At 38.6% G+C, this 26151-nt stretch overlaps 1 protein-coding gene across 1 annotated transcript; it reads right to left on the bottom strand.

Moving 5' to 3' along the window:
* Window positions 1-235: 235 nt before the first annotated feature.
* ARCN1 (archain 1) lies at window positions 236-25325 on the bottom strand. Its single transcript, XM_007196604.2, has 10 exons — window positions 25158-25325; window positions 14649-14912; window positions 13971-14150; window positions 13634-13839; window positions 12625-12789; window positions 8998-9163; window positions 7126-7273; window positions 6707-6815; window positions 4063-4267; window positions 236-2192 (listed from the first exon to the last, which is right to left on the bottom strand). Exons 1-10 carry the CDS (start codon window positions 25158-25160, stop codon window positions 2103-2105), a joined length of 1536 nt encoding a protein of 511 aa, XP_007196666.1. The 5' UTR covers window positions 25161-25325; the 3' UTR covers window positions 236-2102.
* Window positions 25326-26151: the final 826 nt, after the last annotated feature.

Below are 26151 nucleotides of genomic sequence, written 5' to 3'. Positions count from 1 at the left end.
ATTCAAAAGCTACACTGTCAGGAGTGCATGTGTATGTGTATATGCTCAAATGTGAAAAATACACAAGAAGACACAATACCTGTAATAGGGAGAAAAGGCAATGAATACTCTCAGATAGAGATTATTTCCTCTTAAAGAAACATATCATTAATTTTTAATCTTAGATCCTGTTACAGCATTCTGAAGACACCAAAGAAGACACCAAAGTATGAGAGAGTCAACAGTCTAAAAAACATTCATTTTATAATATTTTTTATTTGATTAAAGAATTTGCCTTCTTTGTGTACACTGGAATGTTATATTCCCTATGTATTTTACAGGGTTACAAAACTTCTCTCATTTTAAATATTACCCCAAAAGTAATTTTAGAAAAAAAAGTTTTTGTGAAACTAAACTTCACTTTAAAAAAATCATATGGACAAGCAACTCTCAAACAAAACTGAATTAATAAGATTTCTTGTCTACTTAACTACATGACAGATTTTTTGTTCCAGTCCCCTTCTTCAAAAAAACCTTATGTGGAAACCAAGCTAGAGATAAGGATTCTTCCCTGATGCAGTTAAGGGAAAGGGAAAGGCCAGAAATTTCTTTGGCAAACAATTCCATCCATGGCCATTTGTGTGTGACTGCTCTGCTTCAATTACAGTACACTCTTTGCAGGGAAGGCCAGATGTTGTTCAGAGTGGGAGTCGTACTCTCCAACCAGCTGAAAGTGCAGGAGGTCATCTACTGTCATCTGTCTCTTCCCCCTGTCTGTGGCTGCAGCCTGGCAGCAACTCCACCAACTCCCAGTGCAATACTGGGTTAAAAGCCAACGCTGGGCTGGCTGATGTAGTCTTCTCCATTGAAGAAGTAATGGATGAGATGGGGCGGAGAAACAACCATTACATGATGACACTAAACAGAAAAGGCTTAGGGGAGAAAAAGGAAGGATTTCAGACACAGGAACAGAAAGGCTGCTGAAAAAATGCTGGGCAGGCTAGAATGGAGTATATCAATGCCTACACAGCAATATAATCAGCTGGATCTTGAAATGCTAAAAACTTGGTAGTGAAAATGGAGGCTCCTTGATAGTTCAGGACCAATGGGATTGGCACAAAGACTCACTGAACCTACAGCCTCCAAAATCATAACCTCATGTCTGATAGAAAGGAAAAAACTGATGACATAGAGAACATTCAGGAAGAGGGAGGTGGTGAATCTCAGGAATGTGAATGGATTACAAAGACCATTAGCTATCATGTTTTAGCTGAAGTACCCAAAATATGGAGAATGGAAGGCTGGGTAGCACCAGCAGCAGACATGATTACCTGTGGGTGTGAAATCCCTAACTGGACATGACCATTCTCCTCCCAGACACCTTGAAGTGGGGGCTATACCATTTGAAAGCTGCTTCTCAGCTGTCTTTAATATTGACACAAGTGGGATTCACACTAGTGTTCTAAACCAGAGCAACAAGCCTGCAAGGAAAACAGCCTGGCAAAGGAATGGAGGGATGAATAGATATAGGAAAAGGACATAAGACATCCTTATCTTTTAACTTCTAGACCCCCTACCCCTCAAGCAGTTCACCTGCATAGTCCAGAAATCAAGAATGGATTAGATCAACCTGTTCCCGGAGTGCCAAATACAGTGCCTATATGCAGATGATCTCAGTGCTGGATTGGATATATAGAAAGAAAAAAACTGAAGGTAAAGGAAAGGAGTATGAAAGATTAAAACCTTCTGCAGAGAAAACTTTTTAAAAACAAAGTATGAAATATATTTAGGGATTAAAATAAAAAACAACTTAGGTGATGGGGGACAAAGTGTTTAACTGGGGGCATTCTCTGGAGAGCTTGCTTTCCTGCTGGCCAGTAAAATCTGCCAAAGAAATCAGCAGCCTTTCCCTTTATGTTTGTGTCATTTCTTTGCCAGAGAATGTCTCTGTGACACTGAAACACTGAGGGTGAGTTGAGGGTCCTTGCGCTCAGAGAATCGTGCACTGTATTTGAAAAAAAGGGTCTCCAATGGCTTGCAGGTTTGGACAAAACTCTTCAGCCACTGTTGGCTTCTTCTTTATTAATTTGAAAATTTTCCTTTTCGGTTCCCTCTTCTTGGTATTACAGAATTTCATACTTATCCACTAGGAAAGTGGTCTCTGTGGAAAACCTTACAGGGCTGTTTCCATCTACCTGGGTCACTTTGGTAACCTAGGAAAACAAACAAAGAGTAAGGTAAAGCAGAAGGACAGCAGGTCTTTAAGGTGCTGGCTGAATTCTCAGTACAGAACAGATCAAATCCCCTAAAGCAGTATTAAAAGTAACTCAGAAATACTAAAAAAGTTCAATTCACAACTGCAGCTCACAGTATCACTCTTCCCTACCAACATGATTAATCCGCTCTCTAGATAGAAAAGACAACTGTTGGGATGACATGTAGAGTGGTATTAATATTAAGTAAAAGGTCCAGAATGAGTGGCCACTGCCCAGGCTCTGCCCTATAAAACCTATGAAAGTCATAGACATTCTATCAGGATGATCAATTAACATTTTGATCCAAAATGCAACATTCTAACAATTCAACATTATTTAATTTGCTCTCAGTCTAAGTTGTTCTATCATATTCATTTTCTAGATATGGCTGGGTCCTTCTAATGAGTTTTCTTTTTATTTATTTTTTATTTAAACGTACTTTTTTTTTTTTTAGTATTTATTTATTTGGTTGCGCTGGGTATTTAGTTGTGGCAGGCGGGCTCCTTAGTTGTGGCATGCGAACTCTTAGTTGTGGCATGCGTGCGGGATATAGTTCCCCGACCAGGGATCAAACCCGGGCCCCCTGCATTGGGAGTTCAGAGTCCTAACCATTGCACCACCAGGGAAGTCCTGAGATTTCTCTTTATTAATAATAACAGATGTCCAATTTAATGAACTACCTTTAACAATGGTGCACATAATGGCACCAACACAAAACTTAAACCATTGATTCATATCTTCTAGTGAGGTTCTGACAAAGCAATTATACTGTCCTGTTCTTCAAATGGTCAGTAACAGGAAAATGTCTTGGGTTCAACAATGTGCTCCCAATACTGACGGGGTTAAGCCAATAACTGAAATGGGGGGGGAGGGAGGGAGGGGGAGAGAGGGAGAGAGGGAGGGAGAGAGGGAGAGAGGGAGGGAGAGAGGGAGAGAGGGAGGGAGGGGGAACTGCTCTTTGGAATCATCCAGCAGATGAAACTATAACTTCCCAAGCACTTGCAGGAGAGACAGAGACCATCTGGGAAGATAACCAGAATAACAAGCAAATCATCAAGTCAGAGGGGAAGATAACAGTATAAACTCGGTGCTTATAATGCAATTTGAAAGCTGGAAGAACAACGAGTTAAAAATAATGATCTGAAGGTGGTCCAGTAGTTAGCACTCAGCGCTTTCACTGCCATGGGCCTGGGTTCAATCCTTGGTCGGGAAACTAAGATCCCACAAGACACACGGCACGGAATGAATGAATGAATGCATGAATAAATAAATAAACAGTTCACAGATTTCCCCTGCTTTGCCTGCCTACCTTAAGGACAAGGTTTACAACAGAACTGGCTTATAATTATCCCTATTAATGAAGGGAAGCTGTGACATAAAAGAACACAAAAACTGTATCCATTTGTATTAGAATCACCTTTTTTGGCAGTAATTTTGTCTTCCAAATAAACTTTCTTTCATTCCTTGGGATCAAACCAAGGGACAATACAGAAGGCATTACTAAGTCATGTGTTGAGTGTTTTGGCAAATGGATTTTAAGATACATGAGATTATTAAAAAAAACAGGCAACTAAGAGATATGAGTCTTGCACAACCCATAAGTACTTTTATATGTAGTCATTTTCAATTTCTTTACTTCGTTTGATCTAGAGAGGAAAACTGAGATAAAGCAGGTGAAGAACTGACCAAGATTATACAATGAGGCAGCAATGGAATCCACGGGGGACATCAGCTTTTCTGATTTCTGCTCTGACCATGAAGTCATGTTGCCTATCAGGTATCTGTCCTACCACTTTCCCCATATAAGTTCTCTATTAAACAAGGGTACCTGTATGTTACAGTAATTTTTTTTGGAGATGAAGGAGACTTGAACAGGGAAGAAATCATTGGGCTGCCCAGCAATGCTGAACTCAAGGCTGCCACTCTTATTTTTGGCATCAATCACTGGCAGGCACCACTCCAAGGTATTTCGTCGACTGTCATGTCGATATTCGCCATCAATCTCACCAATCACCGGTGCGCCGACACCAGATCTGTCACAAGAAACATCCGTGTCAAGTTAGCTGTCCAGAGCTAGAAGAACTATGCCAAGGAAAACCAGCCCCAAATTTGATTATGCTCCTCAAATTCTGCCCACTTTTATATAGTCCTAGAAAAAATTAGACTCCCTGATAACTTCAAGGACCCTTACCTTGGCCAAGGGTCTCATTCATTCCTTTTGTAGGTACAGATATATGCAACCATAAGTAATGGGCAAACATAGTCCTGGGCTGCTCCAACTTATGGACTAGATCTGGAGCTGGCAGAGGACTGAGACTGACAAATGTGTAAAGTGGGACGTATTTCCCAAAATACTGCACTAATGGTTTGCTGCCTTGTCATGATGGAATTTTAACATAGTGTAGCTCTCTTCAAAGATGCCAATGAGGGGAGAAACAGGTTGATAATAACCATGGGGGAGAACTGAAACACCATTATGTGGTTATTTAGAATGGAGATGAATCTGGACCTTTGAGAGGATGTTTTTAAAAGATTTTAGAAGGTTTTAAAACATATTGTAGTTGATGCCAGTGGGTTTATTTGATTTATAATCCAGTAACTGAACTTTATTTGATAAGTGAAAGCACAATTACCCCTGGGCAAAATGTGAATGTGATGGGAAAGAGAGATATTACATAGTTGTCCTTATTCTGCAGGAGAACCAGGGCTAGTCAGGACGCACTGTGCATCCCCGCACACGGCTGACAGGCAGTGTCAGCTACTCCTACACACTCTAAATTTACCATCTTTTAATTCAGCAGTGACATCCAATGTTTGCATTAAAGGCAGGGTAAATAAGGGAGACAAAGAAAACTTTAAGGGTGATATAACACAATTAACTCTTCCCTATCAATTTTATGGTCCCAGTTGTATATATGTTTCTTCCCTTTGCCCTTGTTCCAATTCTGATTCTGAGATCCTCTAATTTGATCAGTTCTAGACAATAGGGTAAAATGCTGTCTAAGGGTCTCTTCTGGAGACTACTGCAAAGTTGAACTAAGACGCAGGAAACCACCATAACCACAATTACAGGGTAAATGGAGAGGCCTAAAACTTGTGGCATCCTAAAAATAGTCTAGTAAAATAAATCTTGACAAAATAAAACCCACACCTGCCACCAACGCCCAAGTCTCACAATGGTTCAAGGCAGCCATCTATTGTTCTGAAATAATAACCAAGCTGTGAAGAATAAGATGATTAGCCCATTAAAGGGGATACTGGTAATAAAGCATATTTTAAAAAATGGAAATAAGAACGACTAAAACCAGACCTGGCCATATAAAGGCCTAAATCAAACTACAAATAAAAATTAATTAAATTAATTTAATTTTAATTAAATTAAAATTAATTTGAACAAAACTACAGATTAAATTAGAACCATTTTCTCTGTAATAATAACTGAGAAATTTAATAGTATAGACACACTAAGAATTCACTTACTGGGTATTCATAATTAAGCCCTGTACTTAATCATGGGGGTGCTGAAAGGCAGAGGAGAGAAGCAGGGATTCAATGGTGAAGTAATAATGGTTCAGTCACTGGAAATGCTAGTGAGGAGATAAACTTAAAGTAAGAGTATTTCCAGATGATCCTAGAAAGTAGGCCATTTAAGCACACATCAAAAACTTACCGGAACTAAACTTCGGTGGTGATGCATAGTTTTGTTATCTTAACTGTGATGATGGTGCATACATGCCAAAACTTATCAAACTTTATAATTTAAATACGTGTCGTTTATCACATGTCAACTATACCTCAATAAAGCTGTTAGAAAATTTACTGAAACTAATGCAGATATCTTGTTTCAGCAAGAATAGTACCCTTGAAAACATAATCTCATCTTTAGTTGAAAATTTAGAGAACAAAGTGAAAAAGAAAAATTCAGTCTGACAGACTCAATTCCTTTAAGAGTTGCAAAACAAAGCAGAGAAAGTCTGACTGAGAATTGGCTCCTCCTTCTGGAAACCTTCATTACTACATGAACAATCTGAAGACCAATATCTGAAAACACAGCTCTAGAACTATAACCAGCTTTGCTTGTTTGGCTTTAAAATCAGTAATATCCACTCCTTTAAAAGTGTACAGCTCCATGCATTGACAAATGTATCTTGTAAGCACCATTACAATCAAGTCATATAACATTTCCATCATCTCCAAAAGTTCCTTTGTGCTCCTCTGCGATCAAATGCTTCTTCTCTTTGCAATCAAATGCTTGATTTCTGTTCCAAGAGTAATACCTTTTCAGAATGTCTTATAAGTGGCATCATATAGTAAGTATGCAGCCTTTTGTACCTGGCTTCTTTCACAACTGGCCTTTATGAGAAACAAATATCTTAGAATGGATAGCCAGCTAAGTGCTGCCTCCAAAACGAGTTCCAAAAGACTAGTTCTAAAAGCTCACTATAGAAAAAATGATTATGTGGGGTACTTACGGGAGTGGGATGGTGATAACCACATCATTCAGTTCTAAATTATCTTCTTGTAGCTCATACTCTATGTTGACATCACAACCATTTCCACTTTCTGAGGGCCAGCAATTAACTGAAGAGAAAAGCAAAGCAGGTATATTAGAACATTAGAAAAAGAATGGAGGAAAGTTAAGATGGCAAATCAAAACTGACAACTGCAGGCCTTAAACATCCTAGTGTAAACTACTAAAAATAATGGTTTCAAAATTAAAGGTATTTAAAATTTAAGCTACTTATTACCAAAATATACTAAATATAGCACTGAGCCCATTTTGAAAGGTCATTTTGTCAAAAAGAATTGTGGCAATGAAGAATGTACAAGCCAGGGCTATTTCTAGTTCTCAGTGCAGTCTAGCTTAGCAGGATTGGGCAGAGGCACTTACTTGTCAGTGGAATAAAAGACTCCTCTGTGGTTTGTAGTCTCCACTTTAGCACCCCAACGTCACTACTGACTGGAAATGACTTCTCTGGGTTCTTCAAGCCAATTAGAGATTCTGCAGTGAAAAGTTTTTTATCCACATTTGGATGGGTCTGAAATGAGAAGGGAAAGAAAACTTCTGAGGTTCAGACATTATAAGACAGGAAATAAATTCCTTTTGGTCTTACATGGCCCGTAATCTAAACATCTAAAACAGGGTGCCTAAAAAATTCCAATTACTTTTGATTTTGAAGAAAGATTTCCTTTCTTCAAAGACTTTTAAAGATTTAAGACATTTAAAAAATAGTAATAAAGTAATTTCGACTCTAAGCCATTTTGTTTGTAAGTAACAAGTTAGTAACTTTGTAACTGAGAAAGTTAAAAGACCATTAACCAAGTCCTTTACAAAAATACTTCATAGGGAGCAGCCTGATGGTGAGGCTAAGCTTGCCAAATAGAAGACTAGGGTCAGACATTGATCAGCTGGCTGGGTCACATAACAGTCCTGGCCTTATACTAAGGAGACAGGAGAGGGGAAAAGCTCTGTGGAAAGTTTAGTTGCAATTTTGCCTAGAGAGCTAAAGTTGTGCAAACTCAGGCCAACTAAGATGGACTGATCTTTTTAAAAGAAGTCACATTAGGAGAAAAAAGGAAAAAGAAGTAACTTTTGGAGAGCAGATTACATAGACTTTACGAGCCAGCAAAGCTACTGTCAAATAATATAAGTACTACTTCCAAAAGACAACTGTGCGCTGGTTATGAGTGGAATAAAAAGTAGACAAAACCACTTTCTTCGCTGAAAAGGCTTTGTTCTTGTGACAAGAGATATAAGATCAATCATCTAAATAAACTGTAACAAGAACAACTGTAATAATATAAAGAAGGTCTCTTACATAGCCAGGTAGGTGGAACATACATATTCATTTTTAAGAATTTTAGGTACTTTTCAAATATACCATTAGATATTGCCCTTCAGCTAACAAAACAAGCACTGGCAGTTTATATAGTAGCAGCATGAGTAAACTTAGTGTCATAACCTGTTTTAATAAAATACCTCCTGGGCTTCCCTGGTGGCGCAGTGGTTAAGAATCCGCCTGCCAATGCAGGGGACACGGGTTCGAGCCCTGGTCCAGGAAGATCCCACATGCTGTGGAGCAACTAAGCCCGTGTGCCACAACTACTGAGCCTACGCCCTAGAGCCCATGAGCCACCACTACTGAGCCCGCATGCCACAACTACTTAAGTTCAGGCACCTAGAGCCCATGCTCTGCAACAAAAGAAGCCATCTCAATGAGAAGCCCACGCACCACAACAAAGAGTAGCCCCACTCACTGCAACTAGAGAAAGCCTGTGTAAAGCAACGAAGACTCAATGCAGCCAAAAATAAAATAAAATAAATAAATTTAAAAATAAAATAAAATACCACCCTATTAAGTTTTAAAACTCTGTTTTTTAAATTATATTTCAAGCAATATCCTAAATGAATTTACTCTTTGCATAATAGTAACAAATATGCATCTCTTTGTACCTTTGTTAGTGAGTATGAAGTCATTTATTAGATTTCAAAATGACCTTTCACTCAATTCCAGTATTAAAAGGCCATACTAATACAGCTGCTGTCAATCATTCCCAACTGGCTTGGGAAGGCATTTATCAATTCAAGGCTTCCACTGTAGGTAATAAATTAACTTCTTTCCTATGCATCTAGAATGGCACTAGTTATATAAAGTTAAATAATCTTCTGTGTTCTATGGTTCACACAAGGAACTCCAGTTGAGAAAGACTGTGTTAGGTAGACAAAAGCCTTAATACTCCCTTATCAAAAGCCTCTACACACCTGTAGCTGCACCCCTTTCTTGTCTTCATTTTCCACATGAAGACGAATTCGGCCAAATTTATCATCTGAGATCCTAAGCATGATCATGCCATGCAACTCCATATTCTGTAATCCTCCATCTCGTCCACAGGTTAGTGTGATCTTTTCCTCAATCTTCATGTGCACACTGTAGAGAAAGAATAAATCTGCTCAGACAGGTAAAAACCAGAACTCCCTTTCTCCAGGGTTTAATGGTGATTAGCCATCAGCAACTTATTTAAAGGTGCTGCAGCCATGTGTATCAAAATTTAAAGCATTATATAAACTATCACATTTAGAATGGATAAACAACAAGGTCCTACTGTATAGCACAAGAAACTATATCCAATCTCCTGGGATAAACCATAATGGAAAAGAATATTAAAAAATAATGTGGGGACTTCCCTGGTGGCACAGTGGTTAAGAATCTGTCTGCCAATGCAGGGGATACAGGTTCGAGCCGTGGTCCGGGAAGATCCCACATGCCGCGGAGCAACTAAGCCCGTGCGCCACAACTACTGAGCCTGCATGCCACAACTACTGAAGCCCACGTGCCTAGAGCTGGGCTCTGCAACAAGAGAAGCCACTGCAATGAGAAGCCCACACACCGCACAGCGAAGAGTAGCCCCCGCTCGCTGCAGCTAGAGAAAGCCTGCGCATAGCAATGAAGACCCAACGCAGCCAAAAATAAACAAATAAAATTTAAAATAAATAAATAAAAATTAAAAAGAATGTGTATATATTATATATATGTATGCATAACTGAGTCACTTTGCTGTACAGCAGAAATTAGCGTAACATTATAAATCAATTATACTTCAATTAAAAAAAGATAAAACCTTTATCCCTAAAAAATAAAATAAAATAAAATAAAATAAAATAAAATAAAATAAAAGCATTACACCCTTTGGTTCAGCAAATCCTCATCCTACAGATAAATTCTCACCTGTGCAAAACAGTGTAGTAAGTTATTCACTGAAGAATTGTTTGTAATAGCAAAAGTTTAGAAACAAATGTCCGTCAATAGGGGGACTACTTAAATACATAAAAGTATATCCACAAAAATGAATACTGGGCAATTAGAAAAAAAATAAAGAGGAACAATTGAAAAAGCTTTTTATTTGAAAAAAATTTCAAAAATTAAAAAATTAAAATTATAACAGAAATACATGTATACCCTTTTTATGTATTGTTAACATTTTATCCCATTTGTTTTATCATTTGCACACTGTCTCTATATAAATATATTTTACTTTTTTCCCTGAACCATTTACATGTAGAATATATACATCATGGCCCTTTACCCTTAACATTTTCAGAGTGCATTTTGTAAGAACAGGATATTCTTTCACATAACCACAGTACTGTTATTAACTTCATAAATTTACATTGATACAATACTTTAATCTACCATTCATATGCCAATTTTGTCAGTTGATCTAATAATGCCCCTTATAGTAGTACAAGATCCAGTCTAGGGTAAGGTACTGCATTTGGATGTCATGTCTCTATAGCTTCAAATAAGGAAATTCTTGTCTTCAAAATAGTTAAGTGAAAAAAGCAATTGGAAAATGTATCTAGTATGCCACCACTAATGTATAAAAAGGAGAAATACAGAAATTATACCATGTTTTTATTCATCTATACATAGACTATCCCTCTTGGAAGATTCACACAAAAACTAGTTAATACTGAGACTTCCCCAGCATCCAAGTGGTTAAGGCTCCGTGCTTCCACCGCAGGGGTGCGAGTTCAATCCCTGGTCGGGGAACTAAGATCCTGCATGCCATGAGGCGTCGCCAAAAAACTTTAAATTTTTTAAAATTTTTTAAAAATTAAAAAAAACCTAGTGAATACTAGTTGCCTCCAAAAAGAGAAACCTGCATGGCTGGGCGGGAGGAAGAAGTTTTAGTTCAATACCCTTTGAACCTTTTGAATTTTGAACTACATGAATGTATTAGTTTTCAAAATAAGTAAAATAAAAGGTGCTACTGCTATGGGCAATTACTAAGTACAATCTATCCATATTCCTTACTAACACTATTTTTAGCTGGGTGAACTGCAGAGGCTTAAAAACACTATTCTGGCATCCTACTTTGTTCTGTTCTAACCTCTAAGACTTCCCAGAAACAAAGGCATGAGACTCAAGACCACAGAGGAATGTATCTTATGACAATGCAGGGTCTCATTTACCTTCACAAGCATTTGCTCCATGCTCAAGAAGTACTTCATCATTCAGAAAAAAGTCTCAAGTCCTCTCTAGTACATGATGGTCTCCAACATCTTATTAAAATAGTGTCAAGCCTCTGTCTCCCTCAAAGCAACTACTAGGAATAGCACAGGAGCTTTAGTGATTAAAGAGATTTACCCCGACGTAACCCTGTTCATTTCATACAGAAGAAGACATACAACATACTCCTCTTTTATGCACACCTGACAGAGGTATCCTCCCAGACTCATCTTTCACTTGACCTCAAAACCATCAGTAACAGTAGAAGGTCTGGGCTTCAAAACAAGAAATCTGAGTCATGAATATGTGAACTTGATAACTACCACTTAAAAATGTTACCAACCAGTACCACAAGTCCTGAGATAAGAGACAAATCAAAATATTCTATACTGGGTTCAAATACTTAAAAGGCAAAAGATAATACATTATTTGCTACTAAAGATATTTATAAATTTTGTCCTCCTTAAAACTTAATTAGAAGGATTTCCCTGGTGGCGCAGTGGTTGAGAATCCGCCTGCCAATGCAGGGGACACGGGTTCAAGCCCTAGTCTGGGAAGATCCCACATGCCACGGAGCAACTAAGCCCATGTGCCACAACTACCGAGCCTGCAATCTAGAGTCTCCGAGCCACAACTACTGAGCCCATGTGCCACAAATACTGAAGCCCGGGCGCCTAGAGCTCATGCTCCACAACAAGAGAAGCCACCACAATGAGAAGCCCACGCACGCAAACGAAGAGTAGCCCCCACTCAACCCAACTAGAGGAAGTCCACGCGCAGCAATGAAGACCCAATGCAACCAAAAATAAATTAATTAAAATTAAAATTAAAAAAAAATTAATTAGAAAAAGACATGCCAAAATATAGTACAGTGCTAATCATAGCTCTAGCCCTCTAATTCCACTCCATTTTAAGAGACAAAGTACACACTAGGCACAAAGAAAAGTTATTTTTGTTTAATTTAGCCACCACACAGTTGATAGAAAGGTAAGTTCTAAACTTAATAGGAAACAGATGGCTGAGAGCCCCCAATCATGTTTAAAGGGGGGAGGGGGGAAGACCTCATGTTAATACCTAGAATGTACTTTTTTAAAAAAAATTTTATTTAAGTATAGCTGATTTACAGCGTTGTGCTTAATTGCTGTAAAGTGACTCAGTTATACATATATATATTCTTTTTCATATTCTTTTCCATTATGGTTTATCACAGGATATTCAATATAGTTCCCCTGTGCTATACAGTAGGACCTTGTTTAGAATATACTCTTTAAGTGTTTTAAATCTGGAAAAATTAAGACACAAAAAGAATTTACAGTGCATTGAGATAATTTTTTTTTAACACTCTGTGGTCTGTTCTTACTGAAAGAGTTACTACTTACCTCTCCATATTAATGGGTGGAGCATGCACTTTGGTTGCTTCAGAGGTACGCTTGCCCGTACTGGAGGACATGATAGTTTCACCTTCAGATTTCAATTTGTCAACAAAGTTATCTACTTCCTTTCCTTTGGCTCCCAGTTTCAAAGCCTTGCTAGGGCCTGAAGGCCTAAGTGGAAGAACACACACATACACACAAAAATACACACATGATTAAAAAAGTTTAAAACTAATTAATAATTCTCTATCACTGAAGCTTTCCTTGAAGCTGTTCTTTAAGAGGAATGTGAATACCTCAAGGAAAAAACACAAGCTTCCTAGTGTTTAGTGGACAACTAGACTATTCCCTGCCCGAACTGACAGCTGGGTCACAATTAACATGTAAGCTTCAGGAATTCCCTGGTGGTCCAGTGGTTAGGACTCTGTGCTTCCACTGCAGGGGCCACGGCTTCATCCCTGGTCGGGGACTAAGATCACGTATGCCACAGGGGCGCAGCCAGAAACAAAACAAAAAAACAAAACAAAACAAAAAAACCCATATAAGCTTCAAGTACCCAAAGACCAAAGGTATACTTTCATAAGCATGTGTGATCTGACGAAAACTTTGTACCTTCTATCCAGATAAATACACCTGTGTGCAAACAAACTTTTTCACATAATTTCAGGTAGTTCAGATTCTCCCTTAAATCCATTCATGAACACTAGATTAAAAATACATGTTCCTTAAACAGTTAAATATCCCCTCTTCTCCCAAAATAAGGCAACTCTCATAGGAAATTGAGATCATGTTATAATTTGTAAAAGAACTCTCTTTTACACAAACGGAAAAACACCACATTCAGATTTCTCCTTTATCCCCATATTATGCAGCCAAATTTAATATTACATCTTACTTCATCAAGTCACTCGTTATTTCCAGTTTGCCTAAAAATCAGATATCACTCTGAGATACACACATACAGCCTTCATCTGTCATTACAGGATTGCATTCTGGGTGATACACTGGATTATACCTGGCTGGTGCAGGTGCCACTTTTGGTTTATCAGTTTCAATGATGGTCTCTGTGATCATAGCAGCTGTGCTACCTCCAGACACTGTGGAGCTTCCAAATCCCCCAAATCCTGGTGCTTTTTTGCCCTGTCTCTCTGCATCTCTTCGGGCCTGTTGTAATTCTTTTGCTTTACGCCGCATCTCAGCCTTGGCTTCACGTTCTTGAGTCTACAAGAAGATACATACTTGGATGTAGCTTTGAGTACAGACTAGATTAGCAAATAAAAAAGGGAAAATCAGATAATGAAGTCTAAAAGAAAGATATACAAACCAGCAGCCCCAGAGAAGACCCTATTTACCTCTCTGACTGCTCTGAACACCTTCTCCTCATGAGAATCCATTTCTGTGAAGGTTCTGATCTGTGCCAGGTTAACATTCTCCCGGTATCCCAGGGCAACAATTTCATCAAATGCAAAAATCAAATCAAAACAGTGCTCAGATATTTCATTCTCTTCTAAGGCTCGGCAATATTCAGGAATCTAATCATGGAGAGCAATGGAAAAGAAAGACTTAGAATTTATCAGCAGTTTTGTTTTCCAGTTCTTATCCTTTAAAATAACACAAATTTCAATAAGCCTAAAGCCCTTTATTAGCTCCTTCTGCTACTCTGTATTTTAAGCAAGTCTGTGGCGTAAAGTCTTTGTATGTGTGTGGCTACATCAACAAATCTTACCTGAAGAATATTATCTAAAAATATGGCCAAACAAGTGTCAGAACCACAAAGGCAGGTTAGTGTAACTGCTAGAGAAATGGGAAACAAAAGGGCAGTTCTCATATTCTCCTCAGTAATACTTACAGTCTAGGATACCCAGTAAGTGTCTGCTGAATGAATAGGAGCGGTAGTAGTAAGATGCTGGGATGAGGGCTGGGGGCATAGAACATGCAAACTGATAAGCATCAGCTGCTTTGGGGGAAAAACAGTTTTACACAACAAATTTAAAAACAAAAACTGTAACCCGATATTACAGGATTCTTACCACTCTTGAGAAGAGCCTTAGGGTCTCCAGATCTTCTAAGATGTTGCTGTTTTTGGTAGTGATCAGTACCATGTACAGTTTCTCCATAGGCTGGTAAACATATCTGACACTCTCTGTTTCAACAAATGTGTGTTGTTTTCCAGTGTTCATGAGCTTTGGAAAAGCTGCTAACAAGCCCTCAATCCGAGTTCGGGTCATCTCTACAAACTGTCGAGAAACAATAGCCTTTCCTGCTTTTGTGCAGACTGCTGCTGCCAACAGCACCTGCCGGGAACATATAAATAAGTACTAATTAATTATTTCTTTACATGTGTTTTCTCAACATCCTCAGATCTTCTGTAGAATGGTACACTCAGTTATTTAGTGATGTGACTACTATTAGAATGCTGACTTTCAAACTCTACTTCATTGCTCTTTTAATTATAGTATGTCATTCATAAGACAAAGCTAAAGTAGAGGGAAATGAAGCTATTACTCCTGTTTTTCAATAACATACCTAGAGAAAAACTTAGTAAAGAAATAATTTTTTCTAGGTCTACACATACATTATGAATGGATCCCCTGTGACTCAAAACTGGGTTGCTCTCTGCTTTGGCAGACCCATAAAGAAGAGCTTAAACTTTTTCTAGGGAGAATAGAGATCTCCACAGCCAAAAGGGAGGTCTGATCAGGCAGACTGAAGATTTATACAAGGCCCCTGACCTTTCCTTTCATTTTTACCTAGAATATGGAACCAATCTAGTGAGTCTAAATTTATCTTCTGCTCTTTGATTAACCTTCTCATCCCACACTATCTTACCTCCAGACATGCAAACAATCTGTAAAATGAAAAACTAAAAGACTCAATGTTTCACACAGGTTTTGACACTGGGCAATGATCAAGACTAACAGTCTTTTTTTCAGAGTCTGGCATTTCATTAAACAAAATGAATAAAGCATCAAAGAAGATAAGACCAAATGCCATTAGCAGAGTAGTAAGAATATTAAGTACAGTGTTAATAGTCTCTTCAGTACAGGAACCCAAAAGTTCACAAGGACAAGTAACAAAATGACTATTTACACATTTTGGAAGCCTCAATCCTAGGATACAACCTCTGAAATATCAACATCCTACTGGTCAGGCTTCTCAGCTTTACAGAAACCTGTCCTCTACAGGTGAGCAGCTTGAAGAAAAAACAAGTTAGTCAATTTGAATAAATATTCTTATAGTTTCAAAACAGCAATACAGTTTTATAATAATTATAGGAGAACACAATGTCCTTATTCATCAAGGATAGGACATTAGGGTATTTGGGAGATAATTACCATCACGCTTATTTCCATGCAGCTAGGTAAAAACAATTTATACTGAGAAAGTGTTTGATCTATATCCTGCACAAATAATTTCCCTCTACCAAACAGATTTGTATTTTTACTGATTGATTTGCTTCCAATGAACATCAGGCAAATTTTCTCATGTGAAATCTCAAGAATAATGCTATCAACTGCTCTATTTCCCAAATAACAACTGCAAGTTTAGAAAGAAGCTCATTTAAGGGAGTTATACAATTTTATGTTCCTGAGTCTATAGACTCTATATTGAAACTTACCTTAATTATTCCAGCATAAAGTTACGTTGTATAGAATTAAAAAGTTAAAAAAAAGAAAGTAGTTCTACAGCATAAATAAATACTCTTAGGAAGAATCTTGTTTTGTAAGTTATATCCTTTTAAAAAGATAAGAAAATACTTTAAAAACATACAGAGAGGTATAGAGTATAAAATTACAGTTGGTTACTTCAAGAGTGGCAAATAAGCTAGCTTAAAAGTCCCAAAACAGTCACTTTCTCCAAAATATTTATAATTTTTTAAATAAATAGTTTGTTTTTTTTAAATAAACAGTTTTGTACTTAAGAAATGTATCTTTCACCATCACCAACTACTTGGGAGGTTTCTGCTACCACCCAGGCATGAGGCAAGAAGATATACTGAGGGGAGTAAAGGATCCCAGAAAAAGAATAAAAATGCAACAAGGTTATGACCCATTCTTTTCAAAGGAAATCTCCCACCTCATGTCTTTAACTTTACTATTTTGTTGTTGTTGGCCACAGAATTTTATTTAATTCAGCTTTACTGAGGTAAAATTAACATATAAAAATGTGAGATATTTTAAGTATACATCATGGTGATTCCATGTCTTTTTTTTTTTTTTTTTTAAGTTTTTGGCCACACCCCACGGCATATGGGATCTTAGTTCCCCAACCAGGGACTGAACCCACGCCTTCTGCATTGGAAGGCAGAGTCTTAACCACTGGACCGCTGGGGAAGTCCCGGTGAGTCCATGTCTTTAATTTCATTTTTTTCTTCTAGTTTTATTGAAATGTAATTGACATACAGCACTGTAAAAGTTTAACATGTACAGCATAATGATTTGACTTACATACATCATGAAATGATGACCACATAAGTTTGGTGAAAATCAACTGTCATAATGTTATACAAATGGGTTAAAATTTCCAAAAGTATCAATATATGAATTCGAAAAGTGTCAAATATCAAAAAACTCAACGTATAAAAGTTCTAAAAAACTGGTAATTCAAAAAGAAGACCTAGTGATGATGATGATGCTTGTGAAGAATTTGGATAAACTGTTTCATGAACATAAGAACAGAAAAAAGGAATTATTTCTCAATTAAAAATCATATTTATGTAACTTTAAACAGTATGTATAAGTAAATTATTAAATACTTTAAGAACATATTTTTAACTATCTGTGCTATAGTGCTAAAAGTTTTATATTCTGAAAAGCTTTTCTTCTTAATATTCTCATCAGGTAAATGAGGTATTCCCTTATATTTAGGATCACCTCACATTGGTTTCTCCTTCTCCCAAAGACTACGTGAATTAGAAATAGTGTTCTAAATTTGCGAAGAACCAAGTTAATATACCAGGAAAATTAAATGACTGGAAGTGAGACGATTTGGATCCTAGTTTTTGTTCTTCTATTTACTCTGTCTGACTTAAGTTACGTTTCAATCTCTCTTAGCTTCAGTTTCCTCAGAAAATGGAGCATCATCTGACTACCTCACAAGCTATTATGAGGACCAAATGAGTGTAATAAAACTGTAAGCCAAAGCTATACAACTTATGCCACAAAATATGTAAACGTAAAACACACACACAATGTAAAACAGCACCATTATTAATAATAAACTTGCCAAGAAATGCATGTCATTAAAAAATTTGTCACTTCAAGGCAATGGACTTTTACCTTTATGGGTTTGGCAATATTTTAATACTCAAATAATGCAAATAGACTCCCCACAAAATTTTACATATAATGTCAGAGAATTCATAGATCCTCTAGAGTAGTAATTCTCAAATGACCCATAGAGAATCACTTTATGCAGTGAGAAATATTACTAATAAATAGGAACACATCATAAATTTAATACTTATAGAAGCGCTCCTCACCAAAAAAAAAAAAAAAAAAAAAAAGGGCCGAGAACCACAGTCCTAAGAAGTATGGTACCCCACCTTAGAATTTTATGAGGTTTTGAAGGAACAGAATAAGCCACAGTAAAGATACTAAGCACAGCACAATTTAAACACTTGAAGTCAAAAGTCTACTCAGAGAAAGGACTGCTCAGACCAAACCTTCAGACCTATATAAATATGCTGATTTAATACAAAGCCCATGTCTAACATACCTAATAATAATAAGCCTGTTAGAAACAGTAAGAAGCCTGTTTGTATGTTTCAGGGTAGTTCTTAGGCAGCTGGAATTTAAAACACCTCCATACCATACGGATAGAGTTTAGGTAAAAATTAACATCAAGGCAACATGAAAGGGAAATTAAAGGCAACCTGTAACCAGAAAGGTGTACGCTATGTAGAGGGGCAATTCACCCACTTTGCTTTATTGACTGGGCATGGTCAAAGGCTAATTATAGGCAGTGGCAATCTCCATTTTAGCAGTATTATTATAAGAATTAACTAAATAATTATTTATTGGACACCTACTATACACACTAGATGCTCTCTGGGAATACTATGAGGAAATCAGTAAGACTGGCATTCTTCTCTTAAGAAATCTGGTAAGATCTCAAAAGTTCGCACCCAAAAAAAATAACTTTTTTTGTAACTATGTATAGTGATGAACGTTACCTAGACTTATTTTGGTGATCATTTCACAATACATACAAATATCAAATTATTATGTTGTACACGTGAAAGTAATATGCTATATGTCGATTGTAACTCAAAAAAAAAGGCAGCAGCAGGCTAATAGGGATAAGACACAAACATAAATAGCTAATACTAGGCAGAGTGTGTTAAGTAATGCACTATAGGAATTCAGAGGAAGAAATTACTTCTAGCTCACAAGATCACTGATGACTTGATGGAAGAAACAGCATTTAAATTACGCTTTGATAAATCAGGGAATTTGAGTATGTAAAGATGAAGAAACAGTAGGATAAAATAGTAGGTCCCAAGCAGGAGAACTCTGGGACTCTCTTGAGACATTCCACTATCCAGATATAAGCAGAATAAGGCTCCCAAACTAGGACCAAAGTGCCCAACACTAAGCATGGCTCTAAACCTCAAAACACCCAAGACACCACAATCACAGGATCCACAAAGCTGACACAGGTTTCTATTCACTGTTACCCACGTTAATAACACAGTCATTAACATGGCTGGAAGGTATGGTTAGCTCGAAACAAGATAAATTTAACCTATCCTAAATTAACATTCATCTTAAATGCCTTTAAATAATTAAGCTTCCCTTCACATAAATGTTTACCAATTATTAAAAAATAGTTTATACTAAAAGGTAGGTTAATTTTTCCTACTGTAATTTGATCTGATTTTCTTTGGGGAAGAGTGAATAAGTTTGATTCTCTCTACAGTTATTTTACTTGTTTTTTACATTTTTGGAAAAGAGCATTTAGACCTCAACCAAACTTTCAAGGGCCCTTGATCGATTTATAGATACAAAAACTGAGGGTCCAGAAGTTACGTAGATGATCTCTTCAGGACTGTTTAAAAAAACAAAATAAAATTTCCCATTAGGTTACACTTTGTCAGACAACTTTTCTCTTAATAATACTTAAAATGCTTTGAATATATTGTCATTTGTTCTTGGATTAAATAACAACACTCTCCTACCCGGCTTTAACTACATGGATCAAAAAGTTCCTTGAGTAAAGAAACCTGGAGAATTAGGTTTCTGTTCTGCCTCTGCCACTAATTACGTTACCTTGGATGTCACTTAATTGTTTCTTGAAATATCCCTAAAATAGAGGTTAGGGACTTCCCTGGTGGCACAGCGGTTAAGAATCTGCCTGCCAATGCAGGGGACACGGGTTCGATCCCTGGTCCGGGAAGATCCCACATGCCGCGGAGCAACTAAGCCTGTGCGCCACAACTACTGAGCCTGTGCTCTAGAGCCCGCGAGCCACAACTACTGAGCCTGCGTGCCCTAGAGCCTGCGCTGCGGAACAAGAGAAGCCACCAAAAAAAATAAAAAAAATAAAAAAAATAAAAAAAAAGAGAAGCCACCGCAATGAGAAGCCCGCGCACTGCGATGAAGAGTAGCCCCTCCTTGCCACAACTAGAGAAAGCCCGCGCCGCAACGAAGACAAAAGGCAGCCAAAAATAGGGCTTCCCTGGTGACGCAGTGGTTGAGAATCTGCCTGCCAATGCAGGGGACACGGGTTCGAGCCCTGGTCTGGGAAGATCCCACATGCCACGGAGCAACTAGGCCCGTGAGCCACAACTACTGAGCCTGCGCATCTGGAGCCTGTGCTCCGCAATAAGAGAGGCCACGACAGTGAAAGGCCTGCGCACCGCGATGAAGAGTGGCCCCCACTTGCCACAACTAGAGAAAGCCCTCGCACAGAAATGAAGACCCAACACAGCCATAAATAAATAAATTTAAAAATAAAAAATAAAAAAAAAATTTTTAAAAAGGCAGCCAAAAATAAATTAATTTTAAAAATAAATAAATAAAATAAAAGAGGTTAGTTTATGTGAAAATAGAGGTTAGTTTATGTGAAAGTGCCTTTGCATCTTTAAGATTCTATAAGTGTAAGCATCTGAAAACTTTACAGCAACAGAAAATGTGCAATACCTCCATTTCACACCCACTGCTCCAGTGGTAACTATCAATACTTTGGTTTTTTTGGGTTTTTTATTGGTGCACAGGCTTCTCTCTAGTTGTGGCGTGTGGGTTTTCTCTCTCTAGTTGTGGCATGGGCTCCAGTGCACCTGGGTTCTGTACTTGTGGCCCGTGGGTTCCACGGCTCATGGGCTCTGTAATTTGTGGCATGCAGACTCTCTACTTGAGGCGCATGAGGTCAGTAGTTGTGGCACATGGGCTTAGTTGCCCTGTGGCATGTGGGATCTTAGCTCCCTGACTAGGGATCAAACCCACATCCCCTGCATTGGAAGGCGGATTCTTACCACTGGACCACCAGGGAAGTCCCACTATCAATACTTTGGAACCATACATTAATATTAAGCTGCCAGAAGGCAAACTGCCTAACCAAAACAAATCATGTGTGTGTATAGTATACGTGTGTCAGATAGCTGCCATATCATCCCTTCACCCCCACTAGTGATAGAGGTCCAAGCATAACAGGTAGTAATTCAGCATAAATACGCATAATTCCCTAAAGAAAAAAGTCAAGGACTTCCTTGAACCTCTAAATGCTTCAGTATTCCTCACTTCCAGAATTAGCCAGTCACTTTGTTCCTCATAATTCACTGTAATGATGATATATATAATAATTCATGATCATATTAAGGCCAGCTTCTACAACTATCATAGAGGACCATTTCGTCTTTCTTGTATGCATGAAGTGATTACAGATAAAATCAAATCGGGGGAAGATTACAATAAAATACAGAGCACATACAAAACCAAAACCTGAAGTTACTCAGTGAGAGTTTTAAGCTCATCACAAGTTTCTGTTCTAAAACAAAAACCTGTAGAGTATAAAAATAAAAGGACATTGTTCTCAGTTTCTGCAGTGTACCTTCTATTTGGAGAATAAATAAGGTGGTAAGTCAAAAGAAACCCAAGAAAATCATTTTCATTCTTTGCTCTCCTCTCAAACAACAATCAAAAAAAAAAAATACATAAAGAATACAAGAGCTGTGCAGCTGCTGTATTGTATATGAAAAAGAAAAAGAAAAAAGAAAAACCAAAACAATAATAACTCCCTAACTGGGAACTGTTATTACTGTGTAGGATTTCAGTCTCCCCCTGCCCCCATCATGTGTAGACCAGCCATACAAACCCAAATCTAGCTTCCTAATAACTAATGACTCTTGGGAACTGAACATTTTGTGATCATTTATATTTAATGTGATCACTACAGTAAATTTACTCATTGCCTATACTTAGTAAATAAGAAGAGAACAGGGGGCTTCCCTGGTGGCGCAGTGGTTAAGAATCCGCCTGTCAATGCAGGGGACACGGGTTCGAGCCCTGGTCTGGGAAGATCCCACATGCCGTGGAGCAGCTGGGCCCGTGAGCCACAACTACTGAGCCTGAGCGTCTGGAGCCTCTGCTCCGCAACAAGAGAGGCCGCGACAGTGAGAGGCCCGCGCACCGCGATGAAGAGTGGCCCCCGCTTGCCACAACTAGAGAAAGCCCTCGCACAGAAACGAAGACACAGCACAGCCATAAATAAATAAATAAATAAACAAATAAATAAATAAATAAATTAAAAAAAAAGAAGAGAACAGCACTCTGTAGATATAAGTAAAGATTTTACAGATTAGGGCTACCATGAGACTTAATATCAAGTTCATTCAAACATAAGTTTACTAAGAAAAAGAACTGACTATAATGATATCTGACAAGTGTTAAGAAAATAAGAACATGTTCTCATTAATTTGCAGAAAGCTAGAAAAAAAGATCAATCAAAAGATGCTTTTTTTTGTACTTCATTTTATAACAAAGTCACCATAGGCCATTTGTTTTTCCATTTGTTCATTTATTTCTCTAGGAGGACTTTGTAGTGTAGGACATTTTGCGCCAACTCCAGTAACTAAAGCTAAAGGAAATTTATTTTATTTTATTTTTTTTTTTATAAATTTATTTATTTATTTATTTTTGGCTGTGTTGGGTCTTCGTTTCTGTGCGAGGGCTTTCTCTAGTTGCGGCAAGCGGGGGCCACTCTTCATCGCGGTGCGCGGGCCTCTCACTATCGTGGCCTCTCTTGTTGCGGAGCACAGGCTCCAGACGCGCAGGCTCAGTAATTGTGGCTCACGGGCCTAGTTGCTCCGCGGCATGTGGGATCTTCCCAGAGCAGGGCTCGAACCCGTGTCCCCTGCATTGGCAGGCAGACTCTCAACCACTGCGCCACCAGGGAAGCCCGGAAATTTATTTTTCAAAAATCAACATTTACATACTGATATCTACAACTTACCCTAAAGCACATTTGAAAAAAAAAAGATGGCTACAGGGATGAATGGATCATTACATGCGTGATAAAGCAAGAATAGTGAAATGTCAATTACAGAATCTAGCTGTTGGTTACACGGAGTGTTCACTGTAAAGCTCTTTCAACTTTCCTACATGTTTGAAAATTTTATAATAAAATGTTGAGGAAAAATCAACTTTCAGAAGTTTGGATACAACTTTTAGATCCAAGAAATCTTACAAAATGTTACCCTATTTGGACCTTTCTTTGTCCAGGGATCTCTTTGTAAAGGAACAGAACCTGAAAACATTACACAGAAAAATACTTAATAATGTCTTATAGAATGTACTGAGATAAGTTGTTCTCCAGAGTACACAAATCTGTAGGTATCTGGATCATGCCAAGTCCCAAGTAATTCAGAAACATATGCATATTTAAACATGACACAACTGTATGTATATGCACACATGTCCAAATAATATGCAAAATTTATACTTTTATATTTATCACTCAACACCTAGGGCTCTACCATCCCTCTGGTTATCTATGAATTAAAAATCGTACTAGGAAAAAAAATAGTATGAGGTTCCAAGAACTTTTCAACAAACAAGGTTTTTGTAAAGATTAACCTACATTTCATTTATATAATACAAGACTTTAATTTTGCTTTTAATATTACACTATACTCTGAAATGCACTACAGGTACATCCAGGATGTATAAAGGAAGTAGTTTAAAAATCACTACCCAAATACTAAGCCTCCTAGTGGAAACGAAGAAAGGAGTTTTGGGAAATTTTATGTCCAACATAAAAGTTTTATGAGGTAAACCTACTTGATGCAATTTATATGCCTGAAGCTGAAGAAAACCTTTCAGTGGTTTAAAGTCCAAGCATGAATGCCCCCCCCACCATCCAAGTTCTCATCTAAAAAGGTCGTAAACAGAACTTAATGATTGGCACCAAATTATACTGTCATCTCTGAAGTGTGTAGGAAGATGCTTGAAATCAAATTAATAATCTATTGACAAAAAGAGAATTTAAAGAAAAGAACGTCCTTCAAAAGACTGAAGAGCATAAAGTGCACTTAAAAAAATTACTAGCTTGTCTGGAACCACAAAATTTCTCCTACTTCATAAATATCCACAAATCGTCGTGAGAAAGCAAGATGTAGTGGAGTGAGCACTGTTTTGTACCATCTGGCACCCACGTTAATTTTAACAATAGATGAGAACACAAAGATAATGCAACTGAAGGCAAGTAACAGGTCCCAGAGTATAAACCCCTCCTCCCTCCTGTGAGATATCTGATTACGATATGCCACATCCACATTTCACTTCACCTGAACGACAAGCTCCCTGAAGACAGAAAGCCTGTGATATCGATAACTCGGTTCACATTTTCCCAATGCTCTTATACACAGCGTATACTCAATCACACTGACAAATGGACCCACCTAATATCTACAGAAGTAGGTGGCAGGTTTCTGGGACACTTGGGTCCGACAAATTAGTGACAAATTAGTGTCAGAAGTTACTCCTTCCTGTTCTATGCCTCCTTTCGAACCTTCCTCTATTTGTCCTTTTCAAACAAACTAAAGAAAAAGTCCTGAACACTAATGGGTTTAGATTTCAAACTTCAACGGCCTACGGAACACCGGGGATGAGAGGTGAGCTGATTACAGAAGGAAGAGAACCCTCGAGAGGCCCAGCTTGCTGAGCCTAGGTGCCCACGGAACCTGCTGGACACTAGCGCCCAGGTCCACAGCGTGGGGTCCAAGGGACATCACTAAGAGGTTCTTGCAGAGCAACAACCCTGGGCCCGTTTTAGGGCCCGGGTCCCGGCAGAGGAGGGTGCCCAGCTGGTTGCGGGGGAGGGGTGTGGGCGCGACCACAGAGGAACTGGAGACAGGTCCCTCGGATCTCCCGGGAGGTCGGGCACAGGGTGCGGAAGGCCACCCTGCTCCCAGAGCCCCGGGGAAGCGCCCAGCTCCAAGCCCTCGGGGCGGGGCTCCTCTGGCCCCAGCACAGGCCGGCAGCAGGGAGAGCGGTCGAGCAAGGCCGGGAACCGGGAGTTGGGCCCGGCCCGGGTCTTACCATGGCGACGGCGGTGGTGGGGCGCACCCGCGCTCCGGCGCCACTGCAGCTAGGGCTGGGGTCGGGGGAAGGGGAGCACCGGCCGCTCCGGACCTGCTGCCCCCCTGACAGGAGAGCCGGCCGCTTCGCCTCTTGCCAAGATGGCGGCCTCGAGCCACGTCTCCAACCGGAAACGGCACGGGTCAAAGGGCGGGGGGCGGGGCGCCGTGGGGTGGGAAGACTGTGCGCGCCGGCTGAGACGCGGGTTGTGTCTGGGAGGCCCCGGGACTCGACCACCAGCGTAGAACCGCTGGCTTCTGTGCTTTCCCTGTTCGTCAGAGCCTTCGTTTAATTTGCGATGTCTCTTGCAGTTTATAAAGCTCTCACAGCCACTATATCATTTGATATACAAAATAACTGTTGTTCATAAGGGACTAGTAGCCAGAATATATAAAGAACTCTTAAAATTTAACAATGGAAAGACAAAAAATCCAATTTTAAAATGGCCAAAATAGCCATTTCTCTAAAGAAGATATACAAATGACTAATAAGCACATAAAAAGATGCTCAACATCTTTAATCCTTAGGGAACTGCAAATCAAAACCCTGCTTCATACCCAATAATAAGTGTTGGTGAGAATGTGGAGAAATTAGAACCCTCATACACTGTTGGTGGGAGCGTGAACTAGTGCAGCTGCTTTGGGAAGCAGTTTGGCAGTTCCTCAAAAAGTTAAACATAGAGTCACCATGTGACCCAGCAATTCCACTCCTAGGTGTATACCCAAGAGAATTAAAAGCATACATTCACACACAGATTTGTACACTAATGTTCATACAAGCATTATTCATAATGGCCAAAAAATGGAAACATTCCAAGTGTCCATAACAAAATGTAGTATATCTACATAATGAACTATTAGTCACAAAAAGGAATAAAGTATTGATATATGATACAACATGGATGAACCTTGAAAATATTATGTCGTTAAGTAAAAAATGCCAGTCACAAAAGACC

Source organism: Balaenoptera acutorostrata, chromosome 9, assembly GCF_949987535.1.
Source record: "Balaenoptera acutorostrata chromosome 9, mBalAcu1.1, whole genome shotgun sequence".
In the NCBI taxonomy this organism is placed as follows: Eukaryota; Metazoa; Chordata; class Mammalia; order Artiodactyla; family Balaenopteridae; genus Balaenoptera; species Balaenoptera acutorostrata.
This window is presented reverse-complemented; position numbering and strand designations above follow the sequence as displayed.

What these genes read in the sequence shown, in the direction of transcription:
- ARCN1 (XM_007196604.2), bottom strand. An exon ending in TGTTCAGAGCAGTCAGAGAG is followed by an intron (nt 13,840 to 13,970) that starts GTAAATAGGGTC and finishes ATCTTCTTGTAG; the next exon opens with ACTCAAGAACGTGAAGCCAA. An exon ending in GTCTTTTATTCCACTGACAA is followed by an intron (nt 6,816 to 7,125) that starts GTAAGTGCCTCT and finishes TTTTCTCTTCAG; the next exon opens with TTAATTGCTGGCCCTCAGAA.